This window comes from Paralichthys olivaceus, chromosome 3 (genome assembly GCF_024713975.1).
Source record: "Paralichthys olivaceus isolate ysfri-2021 chromosome 3, ASM2471397v2, whole genome shotgun sequence".
Taxonomy (NCBI): Eukaryota; Metazoa; Chordata; class Actinopteri; order Pleuronectiformes; family Paralichthyidae; genus Paralichthys; species Paralichthys olivaceus.
This window is the reverse complement of record NC_091095.1, coordinates 8,213,632-8,235,209: the sequence shown is the minus strand read 5'-3', so window position 1 is coordinate 8,235,209 and position 21,578 is coordinate 8,213,632. Positions and strand designations below refer to the sequence as shown.

General features: G+C 39.8%; 1 protein-coding gene across 2 annotated transcripts; it reads left to right on the top strand.

The window, feature by feature from the left end:
- Positions 1 to 14,005: 14,005 nt before the first annotated feature.
- Positions 14,006 to 21,036, top strand: LOC109636597 (disabled homolog 2-like). Of its 2 annotated transcripts, none has more exons than XM_020098371.2 (10): positions 14,006 to 14,142; positions 14,257 to 14,423; positions 16,584 to 16,723; positions 17,344 to 17,442; positions 17,872 to 18,003; positions 18,629 to 18,715; positions 18,835 to 18,882; positions 19,016 to 19,078; positions 19,447 to 19,537; positions 20,536 to 21,036. In XM_020098371.2, the coding sequence occupies exons 2-10, from the start codon at positions 14,339 to 14,341 to the stop codon at positions 20,937 to 20,939; spliced, it is 1,149 nt and encodes a 382-aa protein (XP_019953930.2). In that variant the 5' UTR covers positions 14,006 to 14,142; positions 14,257 to 14,338; the 3' UTR covers positions 20,940 to 21,036. The 2 variants fall into 2 exon arrangements, with proteins under 2 accessions (XP_019953930.2, XP_069377912.1); XM_069521811.1 differs by having other exon boundaries at positions 14,119 to 14,170.
- The last annotated feature ends 542 nt before the right edge of the window (positions 21,037 to 21,578 follow it).

Sequence of the window (21,578 nt, the reverse complement as noted above, 5' to 3'; positions counted from 1 at the left end):
ATTTCTTCTCTTGACCTTAGTATATCTGAAGCAGAGGGATCTCCAGCTCCAGATTAGTGGAGCCCATACTTCATTTCATGTGTGGTTTAATTCGCTCCAGCGTCTGTGTGCGGGTGCACCGTCAGATTTGTGCCAAGAATTTTTGCACACTTCCCCAAATACTATAATAAAACCAGTGATGACTGCAACTAATAAACAACATCAAAACACAAATGAAAGCAAAGCTGCAGATCCACATCGATATTCATCATTGCTAGTCTGCTTCTAGTTCTGAGTCTGAGGCTTCAATATCGATGTTGACATTTTAGTTTCTGTACGTCGCTCTCTGATTCATTCCTCGGGCAGCGGTGGAAACTATCGAACAAAGATGTTTACAACAAGTGCTAAAGATTTTTAAACTGACTAAAGATGTGGCTTCAGTGGGAAAAGCTGCAAAATATTCAATGAAATGCAGGAATCTGTGGTCGTACTAAACAAGAGTCTATGGTGTGTTTGAGTGTGTTGCTGTTGCTGGTATTTTCCCCATAGCTTTGTCCCAAACAGAGATGACTGTAAATGGTTGTGAGGAACAGGAGAGGGCTGATGGACAGCGAGAACACAAGGGGGACGTCAGCGCACTTACTCTGCTCCGACTCTGCAGCCATCACACATTCATTACAGTGTGACTGCTGTTTACAGTGAGCAGTGGCCGAGAGGCGTCTCTGTCTGCGGGCCAACCTTAAAAGACAAAACACAACACCTCTCCTAGAGGTAAACCGCAGCTGCTGCTCACAAAGGAGAGCTGGCAGAGTCCAAACACCACAAACCACTTAAGTGATGCAAGGGCTCGGAAACTCTTGCGTGTCCTCAAGGTGGATCACGTACAAGACGTTCCTGCAGAGGTTTATAGTTACTTGAATGTCGTAAAGGTAATTCATTTATTTCAAATGCGCTTAAAATCTTTTCTCTCTGTCTGTGGTCTCTATAAAACGTGTGTGTAGATTTTACAACATGACTGAGCTGCAACAGAACGTTCTGTCTGTAAATCTGGAACCTTATGAATCAGAAACCACAATAGTTTAAAGATCCTATTTCACCCACTGTTCTCAAAACATTTACTGTTAAAACATTTACATCTCTATTTTATCAGATTTTATTTGACGATCCCAAAACATTTTCTTCCTGTAAACTGTATCTTTACTTCAGCCATGTTCCCAGTTTAGTGACATCAGTGCAGTTCCAAATACACGTGTAAGGCATGTGATCCATTGTAAATAATGAGTAATGCATCAGTACTGGCTGCTCTCGTTCAGACTTTACTTCGATGCTGGTGTTGCAGGAGCAGGTGTTGCAGGAGCAGATGATGCTGTGAGACCAGTTTAGTATTTCCCAAACAAACGTTAAGAGCATCAAGGTCTGGATTCCCCTGTTGAAGACAAGGCTCTCTTAAACGCAATGAAATTAATGCCAGTTCTGTTATTGTGTCTAGCATTGTGTATCTATCCATCAATCATCCATCCATCCATCCATCATCCATCATCCATCATCCATCATCCATCATCCATCATCCATCATCCATCCATCATCCATCCATCATCCATCCATCATCCATTGGGCGAGAGGCCTTGTACACCCAAGACCCAGAGAAGATCCACACAGGGAGAACACGCAAACTCCTCACAGAAGTGTTTCAAACCAAGCCAGGATTCAAACCCCAGAACCCTCCAGCTGTGATGAAATTGAAAAGCAAAAGTCAACCTGAGTCCCTGACCGTGGCTCTACCCCTCTAAACCACAAGTGACAAAGGTGCAAACAGAAACAAACAGCCATTGACACTACAGGTAATGGACTGTGGGAGGAAGCCAGAGCGAAATACCACACTGAGATGGGAAGAACAAATAAACTTCTCACAGAAAGACCCTGGTCAGCTGTGAACTCAAACTAAAGACTTGTGCACTGGGAACACTTGAAATTGTTCAACATGGAGGAGAGAGCCCGATGTATTACTTGTTATTGTTATACATTTATGTGTTTTTGTTGAATCCCTCTCTCTAGTGTTGCACACATTCAAAGTGTGATGGTCCAGTGTCTTGCTCAAAGACACTTGGACAAACTCTCTGGAGGAGATTGGGGATCAAGTGAGGATCCTTATTGATGTCACACTCATGCTGACGTCTCTAACATCCCGACGACTGGTTTGTGGGGAATTTTCTTCTCCTTCCAGAAATGCATCTTTTTCTCCTAGCATGTTTAAGAGTGTTGAGTTTTGTTATTTTAGTTTGCATTGAAGGTTTCATTCAAGATTCATTGTAGTTTGGCCCATTGCATGTTTCTCTCTACAGCTTCTCCATCCTTTGTTGGGATTTCAACCCACTTTTCATTATTTACATTTTGGGAATGATTTATTTTGTTTGAAATAAAGCAGTTTTTTTCTTGGAAACTCTAAAGTCTTGGCGTGCTTTTTTTAATGTTTTTTCGGCCTCCAGTCGAGCCTTTGATTGTTTAGAGAGGCCGTGACAGCAAAAAATAAGTTCCATATGATATGTTTTGCTCTCTCACAAACAGATGTAAAGACGTTTTGGTGTAAAAGGAGTCTCGAGGTAGAGGGAGGAATAGAAAATATCTCTTTTCCTGCAGGGATTTCCCAGGTCTTCAAAGCAAGAAGAAAAGTGAAGTGGGTTGGCATTTACATAAGAAGAAGTTGGTCGATATTAACAGCAGCTGAAGAACAGATATTTTACAATAGAGAAGAAAAAAAAGCCATTAAGAGAAATTAAACATCACAAGAAAGAGTCAGATAGATAAAGATAAGTGAAAAACCAAAGAACAATACATTAAAGAGCATTTTCAATCAGGGCCCTGTGTTTATCAAAGTGAGTCTTTAAATGAATGACAAAGATTTCCAACCGAATCAGTCCAGCCATGGCTACAATTGAATCTTATGGGGCAACTGCGACTGTCCACAAAACGTCCACTAAAAGACTGAAAATGTTATTTTGGGTCTAAGAGTCCAGCAACATTACAGCTGTTTCTCTCAATGACAAGTCACAACTACATAGAAGCTGGTTGTCCTAGTTGTCCAGGTTGTTGAGAGTGAGACTCACTTTCAAGTCTCAGGAGACTTAAGCCATTTCTGTCTGGAGAATCGGATCTGGAGTTTAACTTTCACACATGCACAACACAGCAGAAGCTTTTCTGCACAGACGTGTTCACAACAGAAACAAAGGCAGAGGCAGGAAGTGATGAATTAACTGCTGGTTTTCTTTCGCAATCACTGTCATCAGGTGTCATCACCATAATCTCTTTTGACATCTTCATGGTTGTGTTGTGTTTTCACAGAGAGAGAGAGTTTGGATTTTACTGATAGAATCATGGATGAATCTTTTTCTGATGTTGACAGCGTTGATGAATCACTTGCCGTCCCTACTTGTGTGAGCTTTAGTATATGGACGATGAGTTCTTACAAATTGAAAAGCTAACGATGAGAGAGAGAGAGGTAACAAGCAAAGAAGGGACATCGAGCTGTTAAGAGTGAAACCTCTCCTCAACGAGACACATGTAATGTGACCAGACTCAGACCCAGAACAACAATTTCAGCCCCGTATTTGTGAAAAAATAACTCTCAGCAGACATTTCGTGGACTGTCACAGTTGCCCCAGAGGATTAAGTTGTAGCCATTGCCACCTTATCGTAGAGTTCCCCTTTAACCTTAGCTGAAAATTTTGTTTTTCTCAATAGTCATGTGATCATGATCTCCAGGTTGTGTTGGTTTATCATTCTTGGCTGTTTTTGTAGTATTTCTTTTATCTTCTGTTTAGAGAATAAAATAAAGATCTGTAAAGTGACACCTTTTACTTGTTTGCAGATAAGGAGTAAAGAAATATTTTTGAATGAATCTGTCCACCCCCAGGGACAAGCACCTGACTTTCAAAATATTCAGCTGGTTGAATGTTTGAAGAACAGGAACTGATGAGAGTCATGTTTCTGTCATTGTTTAATCATTTGTTGTCATAGTTCTCATGGGATGGTGTGTCTGCACCTCCCAATAACCTTTTATTTATTAAGAGCACACACACACCCACACACACACGCACACCCACACACACACCCACACAGCAGCAGCACAGCAGGAGGAGCAGAAATGATCAGTGGCACAAGATGAAAAGTCAGAGGATCACCAAAGTTATTACAACTCATCCTGAGGGCGACATGAACGTCTGTTCTATTTCATGAAATCGATATTGACAGATAATCGACAGTTGTCAAGATATTTCACTAAATGTAAACCTGCTGGAGGCAAAACGCCGATGTGACGTAAATCAATGTGACAAGAACTATACCTCCAATGATAGAAACCATCTTTAACAAAAATGTATTTAACATGTATTTTTACTTTTGGCTCATGTTCCACTAACATGGTGCAGGCGGGTTTTAAGACATGTTCTGAAGCCATCCACCAGGGGGCAATTGAGACATTTTGGCTTCAGTGCAGGTTCAGTTTGGAAGATGTCATGGTATCTAGTGTTGAGGTTGCATATTGCATCCAACTGTCTATCCTCCCCTTGAAGAAATGTAAAAACACACAAGTTTCTTTTTAGAGTTTTGACCTACATGAGGGATTTTGTGAGAGAGGACCTGTTCCTGATGTGAATATAAAGGGCTCATTATAAACTCACAAAAACAACAATTCTAAGTTTCACGTGACAGAAAAATATTAATGGATATTATTTTCCATTTCTGCTGATAGAATCCTACACACAGGACCAACTGTGTCTGAAATGAAAGTGACTTCCTGAGTGGAAACAGGACTCTTCATTGGCCGAGGCTCACATTATGTGACTGCTGAGTCCTGGTTTGAATCTGATCTGAGATGTTTCCACATGGTCTTACCTCACTCACCCGCCATCCCTCCTTTGAGAGTCACTGTAAAAAATAGCAAAAATATTTGAATAGAGATCATAAGCACGGCACAAAGAGACTATTACAGAGTCTTGATTTGCTTTATTTCACATATTGACACATTTGAATTAGAGTATACAGGAAATGTGCATTACATCACAATGCTAGTTGGTATAATGAGTCCCATGTTTACTTCTTAATTTAGTGTATTAAACAAGTCAAATTCTATTTACATTTCTCCCTCGAGTGGCTTAAAAGTCTGTGCAGCACATGACATCCTCTTTCCTCAGACCCTCGAATAACACAAGACACAAAATCCAGGAAAATATCCTCCAGGACGGACGGACATGCAATAGATGTGAGGGGGGGAATAAGATTAAAAATTCAGACATTTAGGGTTATGACTAAATTATAGATTGTAAACAATAACAAGTAAAATCTTGTAGATGTTGTTAATGAGCGACTTCTGGGTGCAGACAGAACCTGAGTCACATGACCTCTGAACAGGTCTGATGATACAAGAATTGAGAGATTCAAGATTCATGGGATCTTTAATGTCACTTGTCAGTCACAATACATTTTGTTGTGGAGCAAACCTATAGAGAAAACTACGCACATGAATTGAGACGATAACGTAAAAGATAAAGTCTGAAACAGAAGACGAGGCAATTTTATTTGTAATTTGTTAAGCACCTTTTATAAACAGAGGTAGATTCAAGGTGTTTTACAGAACTCTGAAAAACAACAAAGAGACAGAATGAAAAGAAAAGGATTTAAAAACCGGAAGTTCAGTTATACAATTTCAATCAAAATAAAAGATTAAAAAGAGAATTAAAAGAGATTAAAAGAGGTAAAAGAAATTAAATGGTAAATTCTGTGTTAAAATTCAAGAATAAGTGGAAAGGGAAAACTAATACAAGTAAAATAGATAGAACTGTGTAGAATGATAAAATAAAAACAGAATGAAATACTAAAATGGTATGACCTTGTAAAAGAGCTCAGTTAAAGGCACTAGGTTAGGTTTAAGCAGAGAGGTGATGCAAACATACAAACACTCACTGACACGTCTGTGAAGGAAACACATAGGAGAGAAACAAGGAAGACATTTAAACTCCAAATTAAAAGTTTGACCTAATGATGATACGAAAAAATAAGAGCTTCATGAAAGTAATTTATTCTGACGGGGACATTAATCCATGTTGTAGCTTTTAAGACGTTTCACACAAAACTATAAATGCGAATCTCATTGTGGTTTCGCTAGAATCATTTGGATTTATCCTGAGGGAGCTGTGTATTGAAACAGGGCCAACGAGCAAAAATGACCCAAGGGGCCAAACCAACCCCCCAAAAAGAAACACATGAGAGCAAATCACATCATTACAAACAGTTCAAACAATTCTTATTTTATCAAAATTATAGGCAGAAGTCAGACTGAGCGTACATATAAATAATAGTAAGGAAGTAAAGTTGAATTGCAAATCTCCACCTCCATCCAGACACATCATACACACACATTTAGTCTTCAACCAAACCTCTAAAATTTTTTGAGGCTTTTTCGAGAAAACTAGTGTTATGGGGCCTCGTTTGGGTCTTTCTGACGGTGATGTTGTTGCAGTCTCATGTACATCGCCGATAGCATTTGAGGGGCGTCTCAAAAAAATGTTCATTGCAGTGGACAAACATAAATAGCTGCCCCCTCTCAACTCGGAACCCCGGGCAAGTGCTTGTTTGGTTTACCAATGAACTCTGCTGGCTGAGGAAGCCTGTACAAACTGTCATGACACTGATGTACTCAGATATTTCAGTCCGGACCAACAGACCAACACTTGCCACTTGTAAAGACACAACCTTACTGTGACTAAAATGACCCTAAACGTGTGTTGATCTGGTAAATCTCAATCACATGGTTTTATTTGATGTAAACCTTCAGTATCTTAACACTCCGAGCACTAGTTACTCATTTTGAGGAGTACACAATTACCCCAAATCCATCTGGAGAACAGATGCTGGGAGAGTTGATGTTTTTCTGTGTTTTCATCCACAGAAATGAATCCCCACTGACAATGGAACAACTTATTATATCTGGATGTTCACCAGCCAATACTTCATTTCCTAATATATCTGAGGAGGCAGAGTGTTATGCATGATAACATAACATGTTTGCTACTGCAGTGAGAATGCAAACTGTTCTTGAAGATAATTAAAACTTTACATCTGAGGTATGATTTATGTTTCAGGGATATGTGACTCCTTATGACACTTTCACCTGTGGTCAATACACCCTGTGGCATGCTTGGTGATAATTTATTCCAGCACAAACAAAAACAAGTTGATAGATTATGAATTACAGTTTCTCCACAATTATTTACACTAAAATTTAAATATAGTCACTGAAAACAGAAACTCATGTAATGTATCCCTGAGCTGCAAAATTGCTAGTACAGAAATCAGAGCTTCTGTAAAAAAAGGGCCACAAATTAGCTCTTATTTTGAAGAGAAAACAAGTTAATGTTAAAGTACAAAAGGAAATTGTAGATTCTTAGTTTGATGCAGAGACTTTATATAAAGATGGACGACATGACAGCTCCCAAAAGTGAAGCCAATCGCTTGCTATGAAAACGGCCTCTTGCGTTTTTACAATTGTTTAAGGGGAGAGGATGAGGTGATGGGGTATTTAGTTGGCTGCATTTGGCTACTTCACCTCTGGATGGCATCAAAACTCACTGTTTATTGATTTCTCTATAGAAAGAAAAAGATGGATGACATGACTGCTCCCCAAATGTGAAGCCCAAGCATCTTCATCACCACCTGATGTCGGGCTGCAGCATTGGTCATAAATCCCCCCTCTGCCATGTCAGTGGATGGGACATAGACCAAATATAAATTTTTTATCACACTGATGTTGTTGAAGTGTTTATTTCACTGATGAGGCTTGTTTCAAATTGTAATTTGTTGCTATAAAATGAGGTGACACAATATGACTGGCAGCTGACACTGAGTCACAATTGATCTAGTGCATGTTTCGGCGGGAACAGGCTACCACAGCTCCATCCCTCGATCGCTACTGTGCTACTCGATCGCTCAGCTATTACATCTGGGATATTTTGGCTTCATTTCTGGATGGTGGGAGGAAGTGGAGTTGCGTTGTTGAAAATGTATAATCAGTCTATGATTTGACATGATTCGGCACGATTGTTGGTGCCATACAGGCTAATGTACAGTTCTCACAGAATGGGACCAAAAACATCCAGAGACAGAAGCTCTGTGGACAGAAACACCTTGATGAGAGAGGCCAGACTGATTGGAGCTGACAGAAAGGCTGCGGTGACCAGAAACCTCATCTCAGAATTCGCAACAATTTGAACCTTGAGGTGCAGCAGCAGAAGACGACATCAGGTTCCACTTCCATCAGCCAGGAACAGAAACCTGAGGCTGCAATGGACGCAGACTCAGCAACACTGGACAGTTGAAAACTGGAAAATCTTTTTTTCTGCATGTCTCATGCAGATGTTAAGGTAATATTTTGGTGTCCACAACATGAATCCATGGACCCAACCTGCCTTGTGTCAAAAATCCAGACTGGTGGTGTAATGTTGTGGGGCGACGTTTGCTTGGCACTTATTACACCAATAAATCACCATGTGAATGATCCTCTAATGGATCTCCATGACAAGATAATGCACCGCATCGAAAAGCGAAACAATCCAACAGTTCAAGTTCAGTGCTCAGTGACCTTCCGAGGCCTCGTCTGTCCCCAGAGCTGAATCCAGTGGAACACCTTTGGGATGTGGTGGAACAGGAGCTTGACAGCATAAATGTGCAGTTGACAAATTGGCGGAAATTATGTGGTGCAGTCATTTCAACCTGAAACAGAAACTCACAGAAAGTTTCCAACATCTTGTGGATTTAATGCCACAAAGAATTTCGACAGTTTTGAGAGCAAGGAGAGGTCCTACCTGGTTTTATACTGTAACATCTGACAAGCTGATCTCCCTTGAAAACAAGAAAATCTAGGAAACTAAAGTAAAGAAAATGTAATTGTTAGTCTTAAGATGTCAATTATTTGTCTTCCTGTTTTGATCCTGATCCTTGACCTCAAGGATTTTTTTGTTGATTTTGCATCAGCCCAACTCTTTTGCCGGCTTGGATGCTTGTACTCGTGTGTTATGTAGATAAAGACTCTTCACTTTTATGTCATACTCTTTTGTCCACGTTTCTGAAAACCTGGACACTCCCTATATAAGGTTTTGTTTATGGTTGAAAAGACACAGGAGTTTGGCGTTCGGCCACATTCTTACCAGATACCTTGCTCCGCTTAGATGTTTTTTACATGAGTAAAAGCCAGTTGGGTGTTTGCACATGTGATCAAGCAAGCGCAGCCAGTAATATAAATATTTTCCTTTTAAAACATATTCAGAGTCACTTACAACAATAAGAGCACACACAGATGTCTAAACGGAATTAGCACTGAGTAAATTCACAGACAGACGCCAGGTCAAGAGAACAGTATCACCATAGCCTTCACTTTCATATATACATTTAAACTCCAACAAACTATAAAACATATAAAACCAATCATCCAAACTTTGCAGAAGCTAACAGGGCCAGTCTGGTGTTTAGCTTAATCACAGACTATTTTTTAGTTTGTGACTAAACCTCCAATGAGATTCTGAATCTGTTTCATCTGCTCCAGAGGTCACTCAGTTTCCACGGTGCACAGCAGAACATGTAATCCTTCAGTTTAAATTTAAATGTGAAACACGCAACGACAGCAGATCTGCTGTCCCACATTATGTCAAGTGGAATGTGGGAAACACTGAGCTACATTAGTTTCAGTTATCTGGTTGAAACTTACTCAGTATGTGATGAAGTTAAAACTCATTTAGTTGGAAACTAATGTTTGTACATGAAGTGTAGATGATCACCGTCACATAACATGACAGGTAACAGTGACAGAGTTAATTTAACACAACATGACAAAGGAATCATCTAAAAAGTCAGGAAATGTGAACAAAACTAACGTGGGGAAGGAAACTGCATTGCACTGACAGGTTTATAAAACAAATGAGGTCCCAGGTTAAAAGCTTCTAACGGACTCAGCTGTGTTTCAAAGCAGAAGGATATGAAAGATGGTTGCAGCTCATATATTCTCTCTGGAGACAGGTCTGGTTTTGTGATTGTGGACTTTGGTGCATGGTCCAGTTTAGGCTGAGAATTGGCTCCAGTCAGTAGAACTCAGGTTAATTTAGGACCAGTGTCGGTGATTATACTGATGATTCATCACCTGGTGTGAGTTCAGCCACTGTAACACTAGATGTAGCATCCTGGGGAATCATTCAACAACAGCCAGCAGTTGATGGATATTTTATAAGCTGAGACAGCACTTGAAGTTTTTCGATCTTACTACTTTTATTCCAACAAAATATATTTTATTTTGTTGGAATAAAAGTAGTAAGATCTCTGGGAGAGCGGTTGGTTGTTTTTTAAAATCGTTGGTTGTTGTTTTTTTTTTTTTTAATCTGTTGGTTGTTTTTTAAATTGGTTGGTTGATTGGTTGGTTGGTTGGTTTAATGGTTGGTTGGTTGGTTTAATGGTTGGTTGGTTGGTTGGTTGGTTTAATGCTTGGCTGGTTGATTGGTTGGATGGTTGGTTGGTTGGTTGGTTGGAAGTATTACTCAAAAACTACTAAACCGATTTCCACCAAACTTGGTTGAGAGATGAGGCCTGGGACTTGGAACAACCCATTACATTTTGGTGCAAATGCAGATTAAGAGGCAGATCCTCAACCTTTTGTTCACCTTTTTCACTATGTTGTATAACAAATAAACCATTCAGGTTATCAGACCACTTCCTTTTGGAATGGGTTTACTTTGAGCTCAGTGGCAGTAAAGAACCATAGACTTATGATCCATCTGCCTCCAACTCACATAGATCCCAGAGGGCGTAGGATGGATACTCCCAGTGCTCAGAGCTACTGTGTGTGTGTGGGGGGGGGGGGAGAGAGTGGGAGAGAACATATCTCCTTCACTGTCACTGTTGGGAAATGATACATTATCTGTGATCCCACAGTTGTTCTTGTTAAAAGGAAACTTGAACCCCCCTCTGTGATGTGATGACTGTAACATACGTGACCTTTTCCTGTCCTTGGTGTTTTCTGCAGATTCCCTGGTGAAGTGGATTAAATCTGGTATTTCGTGTCCTCAGGTTACTCAAGTCTCTTCCATTCTGCCAAATCTGCTGTTCTGGTCTACATATTCAGGGTTTGTATATTATTTTGACTTGAAAAGAATCCCTCTCATTTAGATGAGATTTTGAGAAAGCTGTGCTTAATCTGACATAAAACCTTTCCCGCTTCTGAGGGTTTTAAACAAATTAGCTTTGCTTCCTGCGAAAAATGTTTCTGCATGCAACGTTAATATTGCTAACGTACTGTAAATATCGTGTCACAAGTGGTCTGGTTCAAAATATTTATTTGAGGGGGTGCACAGCTTGCATTCTAGACCCTTATAACCGCATCATGGCTGAAACTCTCTGTAACTTCACAAACTTCTGTAATTCTGAGGACGTGTGAAAAGAAGAAATGTTGGAAAAAATATTCAGTCAAAGTAAAACTAACAACACAACTTTTTACTCTCTTACAAGTAGATGTGCTGGATTTAAAATTGAGTTATTCAAAAATGTACTGCTAGTAAAAAAAAATCCCCTTTTAGCAGACAATAAAATATTACCTCATACAGCTCATTTGTGTAAGCAGTGTATGACAATGCATAGTTATATTTGACTGTACATCCATGAGTCATGTAGGCAGCATCAGTCTACTTCTTTAGATCTGTAGTACTCATTGTACAATCCATTAAAACTGATCCAGTGAAGTTGATGTATAGAACAACATGTAATTTGTAAGTAACAAGTCTTTAAGTACATCAAGTAAGGGTCACACTTAATTTCGACTTGATCTCCACCTCTGAATTATTATTTGTGAAGTTCCCCTTCAGAATTCAATTCAAGTGACGTATTTAATTTCAATAAATATATATATATATATATTTATTTTTTTTACCTGATTTATATCTGACAGCAACAATCCTTATTATTCACAGCTGGATTACAAACTGGACAAATAAACAGATCTTTGCCTCCCCCACATTCATTGCAGGTTAATTACTTGGTGGTGATTTTATTAAAACTTTGAAATATGCAACAAAATAAACAGAAATGATGAGAGTTTTGACGAAGGTCCAGCGTACCAGTTTTACTTCATAGCTCGGTCATGTAAAGCTGACCTGTGCCTGTCTCTTATTTCTGTAGATACACGGTGCATATACCTCAACATGTTACTGGAACACAGCAAATGAACAGACAGGGTATTATTCCAGGAAGTCATTACTGGTTGTGGTTGGTTTGTGTGGAAAATATAATAATGCTGAAGTAAGTTGTGTGTTCTGCAGCTGGTGAAGACAAACAAACTCAATGCACAGAGAGGGAGAGGGGGGGGTTACTCAGTTTCACCCCAGTTCCTGCCAAAGGCTTGATCTACTCCTGATCTTCTGTAAACGGAAACAAGTAATTGTAGCTCTCAGATATAAATTCCAAGTGTTCAATTTCTAAATGCTAAGATGTTAAAGGATGAAGTTTAACTAAATAAATACTTTACAGGGAATCTCACAACAGAACTTTTGTTCAACAGAGAACGTCAATTTACCAGTTTGTTCCCACCTCAGGCTGCTTTTCTATTAAAAATTCAACATTGTAATCTTTATGGATCAATGTCGAGTACAACAGGGAAGTAATTAAGGAGGAGATGAAAAAGGTTGAGTGTTTTTATCCATGTTATGTGTTTTAAAGATTATTCTCAGGGAAGATAAAGATCATACACATACTTCCATCAATCAATCAATCAATCAGACTTTATTTGTACGGCATCTTGAATAAAAGCAACTAGAATGTTACTAATTAGAGTTCATACGTCTGCCACAGTCCAACAGTGTCCTTATGAAACCAAATCTAAATTCACTCGATCCAGGTTTTTACTTAGATACTCATACCATACTCATACCTCATCAACAGGATTAACACTATCATATATATCTCATAAATAAAAAAAGTGATGGTATTACTTTCACCAAACTGAACTCCGTGGACCTTATGAATGCCAGAAACTATGACATGAACTGTTGTGTATGTTGTTAGGACACATCTAGTAACATTGCCTGGTCACATAAACACCAAACAAAGTTAAGACAAACTTTAGTTTGCAGTGTGAGCGGAATAAGCTCATTAACATGAGATATGTGCCGTCAGTTGCAAACATCCACAAATCGTGCACATGACGTTCGGTTTAGTCTTTACACGGGGAGAAGCTACTTGGCTTGTGAGCTCAGTTGTGTAATCAGTTGTGTAGTCGTCTGAGAAATTAACCCTGATGATGTCACAGTGATGTCTCGAGATGTGGTCCCCGTCCAAAATCACTTCCTGCTTTACCATGACTCACTATTGCTATACAGTGCACGGCATTTACAGTTCATACTTTTATTTGAGTGTCCACATGTCCAAAATATCAATGTACTGCTGTTAAGTAAGTACTAAATGTCTATAACGTATAGAGAAGTAAATCATTTTTTATTTGCATCGCAAGGTGTAAGTGTGGAGTTGGACTTTGTGCCATCCACAAGCAGGTAGGAGGTGGCATTTATGATCATGCTACAGCCAGCCACCAGGTGGCGATCGAGACATTTTGGCTTCACTTTTGAGGAGCCATCAAGACGTCCATATTAGTCTATGGTGGAGATGGGGTCGGATACTAGCTGAGTGCAGAGCTGCACCAAAGACAGATCAAGACCACAAATTTTTTATGATAAAAACGATGTGTCACAGATTAGTTTTGGGGGAGTTTAACAGCCTTTACATTTTATGGCTTCTCTCAACCTCAAACCTTTGTGCAGAGGTTTTTATCAAGATGATATCATTTTTCAAGAGACACGCATTTAGTTTTGCTGTTATTTTAAGAAAATACCACCCAAAGTCTGTCCCTCAGAGAAACACATGACGTCATTCTCATCCCCCCAGAGAGGATAAGTGCCACAAACTGACTCCTCCCCCAATTAGAGCCTCTCCAGACCACTACATGAGTTCCCATGTACTTGAACCTCCCAGCGGACGTTAATATATCACCAGTGTGTCTGAGGCCTGACCTTTGCCTCTGAGAAGTTTCGGCTGTGAGTGGAGCCAAGCAGCAGGGTCAGAGCAGAGACACTCTCCCAGCAGGTGAGGTGGATCAAACATTTTCTCTTCGGTAAATTCATCTCAGAACTTGATGTTCTTGCACTTCTAACTTTACGTCAACATGCTGAAATGATAGAGCATCCTCCTCCTTTGCAGCTGACAACTGTGACAACCACATTGTTTTCACGGGGATCCTGAGTCCCCCCCTCCAGCCTTGGATTTCCAAACAGACCTCGTCATGATGGAGACGGAGCAAACGGCTGGAAGTTGTCCTGCTCCGGGCCGAACGGCTGTCAGAACCTGGCTCCCCTCCAGCACAAGAGGTACAAGAAGTTAGCTGCTGTTGACTTTCAGGGTTTGTTCTCAGGAAAAAAAGAATTCAGAGACGTGTCCTCTGTCACGGATCAAGGCCATGACCAATGAAAATCTTTCAAAACCTGCTGAAGTTGCAGTTTCTTACATTTTCTTTGGACATGAATGAGCAGGCTGCCTCAAATTGTTTAATCCCTTCAATTCTATTTGTTATATAATAATTGTGATCAAAATTGATCATTTTATCATTTCATCAAATCCCTTGATTTTAGATTTTCATTCTGTCTTTTATTCCGTTTCCATGCTGCTTTCTTATTACAATACAATACACACCAGATGTGCAATAGTTCTAAAAACATTTGCAGAACAAGGAAAAATCAGTGATTTCGATAATAAAGTCGTGATTTAATGATTTTATCATTCTCATAAAATTACAACTTTATTCTCCAAACTTTTTTTTCTTCAGTATGGCCTCTCATACATTTGTTTTTCACCAGTATTTCTTTATGTTGGTCAATCATTGTCTTTTGGGATGTGCTGATTATTTCCCTTTGACTAAACTCAATAGAAAAACTGTGGCGCTCTTCTCATATCATGTACAAATGTTTCACTTTCAGCTTGTGCAGCAGCGTCTTTCTACCAGTCATCACATCTTTCGTGAACTTATTGTGTTTTTTTGCTGACTTTGTACTTGTGTCTTTAATTCACTTTGCACTTTGTCCGAGCAAAGTCAGGATTTCATGGTTTCAACCCTTCTTTTTTAAACATGCCTGTTGTAAATCCCACAACTTTATGGTGGTTCAACACCCGATCAGAGGCATCTTGTTCCTCAAACTTGCTTCACAGGAGGATCTCCAGCTGTTCCAGCTGTTCCAGAAGCATTTTGTCAACGCCACGTGTGTTGAAGTATGCTATAGTTTTTTCCTGGAAATCCTTCAACACGTTCCCAACTTTGATGTGTGGTGGACAAATGTCAGTTTATCTGGTGTGAATTACAGCTCACGACTCTTTAAAAACACCTTCTCCTCGGGTATTTACGTTTCACAATAACAGCTAAGCTCGAAATATGTCAATGTCTGACTTAAGTAATGCTCCTATAAAAACAACAAAACTCCTGCAGAAGCCATACTTTTACTGGAGCAATGATTGCAAAAGGTAATAAAGCGTCTGAGAAACTCACTTCAGCTGCTTTTTAGTTTAGAGTTACGTGTTTGTATACAGTGAACACCTCTCTAGACCTGACATCGCAAGAGAAATTGCAGAGAGTGGAAAACTGACAAAACAATGCAGGCTCAAAGAGGTGGATTTAACACTGTGACAGTTTTGAGACATGATATGCTTTCCTAAGGCCACAGTTCAACTCATATCATGTGTCCTTTAGGCTTTTATGACATTTGTTTTGTCAGCTGAGATGCTTTCACAGCTTCTCCTCATAACAGGAAGGAGATTTGTTGTCACTTATCTGTCACATGAGGTAGCTCAAGTCAAACGTCGTCAGCAAACTATTTATAACCCATAAAATCTGCACACCTAATGGTGGAGGAGAATAAAGGATTTAGTCACACCTAAGTGAAAATATAATGCTGGTGTTTTATTGGCTAATTATCCCAAATCAATTATACTGTTACAATCATTAACTTATTGACCCTGACTGAGCATTATCGTGTTGCCTATTTTGGCTTAACATTCAAATTGAAGTCATTAAACTGTTACACAACATGTGAAACGACTAAAGAGCCGACCTTTGTCACAGAAACACATACCAACATTTTCATAACCATTAAATTACTTGTTTTCACTCCAGGAAATGAGATGAAACATTGACTAAGGAGCAGACAAATGCTCACTCAGCCATTTGAACTAACACACACACACACACACACACACACACACACACACACACACACACACACACACACACACAGAAAACACATAAAACGCACATACTTGTCCTCTGTCTCCATTTATAAACACTAATTCACACAAACATGTGGAGACACACACACTGAGGTACTGCAGTATTACACAACTGCAAGCACAATAAATACACAAATACACATGAACTTTAATTAAATTATGACACACAAACACAATAATCACGAATTTACACAGACACACATTCCTTTGCCCTCACACAGATTTATCCTCATATTTCACCTCATGTCTCCCAGCAGCCGCCAGGTCACCCGGTGACACCGCCTCCCGTTTCCATGGAGACGGGGTTCGCTACAAAGCAAAGGTCATCGGCGTGGACCCGGTACCCGACTCCCAGGGAGAGAAGATGTGCTGGGACTCAATGATGAAGCTAAAGGTAGCCTGTCGTCCTCCGCCAAAATAAAATTCTGCGTCATCGGGATTCTCGATAGTTAATTATCTGTAAGATGATCTTCTCGTCCTCTATTTTAGAAAGTTATTCTATGAGAGAGAAAATTTCAAATAAACACAAGACTTATTTTATCATTTGAGGAGTGAGATTAAAATCTGTCCCCAGTCGTTGTTATAACAAAGAGTGATTGACAGGAACATTTTCTCAGAACTTACTCTATTAATGCTCCAGACTGAAATATGTCAACAGCTACAGGAGGGATTCCTGTGAAATTATGTTCACTGATATTTAGGGCTAAAGTCTCAACAGCTCTGGAGTTGTAAAGTTCAGGGAGCCATTTTTGGCTGATTCTGGGGGTAAAAGTCCCATTAATCTTTCTCATAGACAATGATAATGAATCAGAGTTGATGCGTTTCTGCTGTTTGTATTCAGGTTCACTCATCAGAGGATTACAAACTGTTATGAGTTTAAATTAAAACTTTGAATGAAAGTTTCACAGTAATTCCCAGGGTGCATTTCTTTGACATTTTGAGAAAACTGAAAACTCAAAACTGTGGCTTTAATCTGGTTTAGTGACATTTTGATACAATTCCCAACCGTTTCAGGGCTTCGAGGCAGCTGCAAGGAAACAGGGGAAACACAAGCAGAGAGTTTGGCTGAAGGTTTTCTCCACTGGCCTGAAAATCCTGGATGAGAGGAGCGGGGTGCGTCCCATCAACTCATTCCTCATTCCTCATTTTTAACTTGGATCTGTAACATCCAGAAACTTCACTTTCTCCAGATTCATATGAACAGACACCATGTTTACACACAGACGTTAATTTCAATCCTGGTTGAATTTTATAGAAATGTAAAGAAAAAACGTTTTAAAAGACATCTGCAGTGAAACCCTAATATCCACTGACTTGCCTCCAACTCTAAAGGAAGCCACAATGTCTTTGTAATTAAAGTCAAACATGCTGATGATCTCCTGCTCTACATCTCTGATCCACTGGCTTAACAACTATACGTTTTCAATATGCTCAACCGCTTTGGAGACATTTGATGCTACCATTAGTGCTGCATGGTGGTTTTGTGGTTAGATATGTTGTGACAGGACCAAAGCTCTGATTCTCTTTATCTGCTTGTTTCAGGCTGTACTTCATGACCAGGAGAGGAGCAGGATCAGCTCTTTGACAAAAGACGAGTCAGACCCCAGAGCTCTGGCCTACGTCTACCAACACCAAGACACCTACAGCCTCTTCTACATCAAGATGGCAAACCTGGTAACAACACACTGTGCTCGTAGGGGAACAACATAACCCATTCCACGTAGTATCCCTCATAGCTGTTTAGGAGGGTGTGTTTAAACATGACATTAAACTTAGCACACCTTATATTCAGGTTCATAATTTTACTTAGGGTTAGTATTTGAAAAGGTTTACATGCTCTAAAGTTCCAAAAACTCAAAATTTGTCTCTGAAAAGAAGCAGTTTTATCTCAGCTAAACTAAATTGCATTAGATTGTGTTGATGAGTTGATGAGTGTTGTTGAGTTCCACCCTCTTTAGGTCAACAGATATCGAGATGCATCATGCCCTCAACTGACGCCTCACCACATGAACGAACGTAGAAATATTGACGTGTTGTGTTTTATCAAATCATAAATCAAGTGTTTGGAGGACGAGCACATGCAAAAACTAACTTGTGATGCAATGTTTAAAATAAGATGCGCTGCTTTGAATTTTCAGCTGCTGTTAATTTGCTCTTTATCGTCACAGAGAAAGTTTTTTCAATTGTTGGGTTAAAAGAAAGGGAAAAAAGAGAGATGATATTTAAGCGTCTGACACATTTTACCGGCCTGCAGTGAATATGTTTGTAACACAGTGTTGTCTTTTATCTGGTTCATCAGGCAGATCCAGTCCTGGCCGACATCAAAGAGGTTTGTCAGAGTGAGGACCAGGAGACGCCACAGGAACCTGCAGAGACACCGACACAGGTCCGAGTTTAATCCAGTTTTTCTGTGTGTGTGTGTGTGTGTGTGTGTGTGTGTGTGTGTGTGTGTGTGTGTGTGTGTGTCTTTACTGCATTTTGAATTTGTTCCTCTTTGATTTCCAGACGAGCTCCTCACTGCTTCTAAATCACAGTTCAGCCTCTCCAGCTGAGGTACATCAAACAACAAAGATTTATTCCTGAATGTTGAGTCATTTGCGGAGGTTTATTGTATCTCCATCGAGTTTTCTTCCACATGTTGGAAGAAAACTCTCCAGTGTTTAAATATGGCGATTTTGATTTTCAGGCACCAGCTTTTGAGGGTGTGTTCAGTCCACGACCGGAGTCTTCACCAGGACAATCACAGCAGGTAAACCACAACACAACGTTCAGCGTGTGACTGTTTTAACTGCAACTCACAGAACCACAAGGCTCTTAAACCAAAACAGCCAAAGTTCACTGCCACTGAAACCTTAACAAACAGATCTGTTTTAATTTCAAATAATGATGGATACATTTGTCCCAGAGAGAAGAAAGTAAGTGCAAAAGCACTTGATTATTTTCTAAAGCTATGATTTTTAAATAACAGACACAGGAGGTTTATTATCAGCATCATTAAAATCGGCTTGTCAGTTTGAAACCCTCAGATAAAACACTGAAGGAGTCAGAAAACCCTGTCCTCTGCTCCCGGTCCATGAAAGCTACAAACCAACGTGTTGTCTGTTTGTGTGTCTGCAGGTCTCTCCCAGAAATGAGCTGATGGAGGTTTTCTCCATCCAGATGGAGGCGCCACTGTCTCCAACACACAGCACCTGCAGCAGTCAGCCAGGTTAGTGGAATGTAGCTCTAAAGTGCATTTTAATTGTAGAGCTATTGGAAGGCAGTTCTCAGCCTGGGTAGAAGTGCAACCTGTGAGGCCAAACTCAGGGCAAAATTAGGCTGTCTCTGAATTTAAAATTCAAAGCATATTTGTTGTGGATTTGTTTCTTTACATAGTTAAAACTAAGTCCCAGCATTATATTTTCACAGATCTTTATGAACGACCAACAAAGTTCATCACACACAAAATAAAAAGATTTGTTTTTGTAAATATATCATCACTTTACTCACACACACAATCAGAGCTCCTCTGCAGTGTGTTAACTCACATCACACTGTGGTGTTAAACTGTGGCTAAATAAATAACATGGTTGAATGGATGAGGCTGCACATCAAAACCTCATTTATATCTTTACCCAAAAAATAAAACATTTTATCCTCAACTTTCATTTAAGTTATACATAATCATCAGGGCAAAGTAGGTTCTGCTGGATATACAATACTGTAAAGAATTTCTCATTGTGTTCCATCATTTTAATAACACACAAGTGGTAGTTATTCCCAACAGCTGTCGAGCTACTGCCCCTTAACTGAGCTCTGACCTTTGACCTTCAGATGCAAGATAAAAGAGAGTTTTCCATGATTGTAAACATTTTTTTTTTTCCCATGATCACTCTGCACGAGTTATTTGATTTTTGATCTACGGACCAGGTCATGATACTATGATTCCCATGGATCTCCTGATAAAGAGCCGAGTTTTAAACCCTGTAGCGACAGACAGAGGAATGTGGAGTGTTTATAGTTTATCGGTGATGGAATAAATAACCTCAAACATTTTTGCTGCTCGGTTTCAATTATCTCCACAATGTGGTGGAACATTTTTCATTGATGCCACTCTGTTAAAATAATCTCTGGAGTGGATTAGCTCAGCATAAAGATTGGAAACAGAGAGAGCTAACATAACGACCAGAGCAGAACTCAGTTTTAAAGACTTCTCTCCCTCCATAGATTCTCCTCAGCCAACACTCTCCACCTCTCAGATCCTCTCCATGTTCCCCACTCAGCCACCAGGGGGCTCTCCATACTCCTCTCCACCATACTCTCCCACATCCGTGCCCTGGGGCCACAATGTTTTCCCAGGAAACCATTGGGCAGGTCCAGCTATGGCGCCCTGGCCAACCGCACCTGGCAACATGGCCGCATGGCCGCCGGCAGCCATCACAGCGCCCCCTGTAGGCTGCCCTCACGGCATGATGACCTCTCAGCCAGGGGTCATGTGGGGAGGCAGTACCCCCGCTTCACCCACCACTGCCAACGGTTACGCTTCACCTGTAAACTCCATCAATGTCTCAACTGGAGCCACAGGATCAACGTCAGTGGTGCCTGGTTTGGACCAAAATCTGCTGCTGTGAGGAAACGTCTCAGTCACGACTGGACAGTTTCTCATTCTGCAGCAGATTCAAACCAAACTCCCTGAACCCAATAAATAAATAAATAATAATAATATGACACGTTAATGAGATCAGCAGCTGTTTGTCATCATGTTCTCATCTTTCATTCTACAACCAAAGTTGCCCTTAATTCAACTTTTCTAGGTCTCCAAATAAATAATAGTATAGTTGAAGAATGTATGGCCAATGAAAGATATAGAACAGGACATTAAATAGGAGACTTTTCATTTTTATTATTATTATTATTGGAGTTAGTAGTATTTACACATAACTCTTTACATTAGTCCAGACTGACCAACTAAACACTTTTCGAGTTTTTTTCACAGCTGAAGCTACCACAGGTTCTTTTTCATGTTTGGAAGGGGAGGGTGAGGTGAGGGGTGTTCAGCTGCAACATGCAACTTCAACACTAGATATCACTAAATTCTACGCACTGTACCTTTAAGAATCACAAAAATATTTTAGCACGAATCTAAGCGTTTTTACTCCTTTTCATTTTTTATTTGTGTAAATAATCTAATATTTGTGTTGCCATTCAATAAAATAATAAGATAATATATTTTAAAAATGGAAAGAAAATGGAAGATTAAAATTATTTAT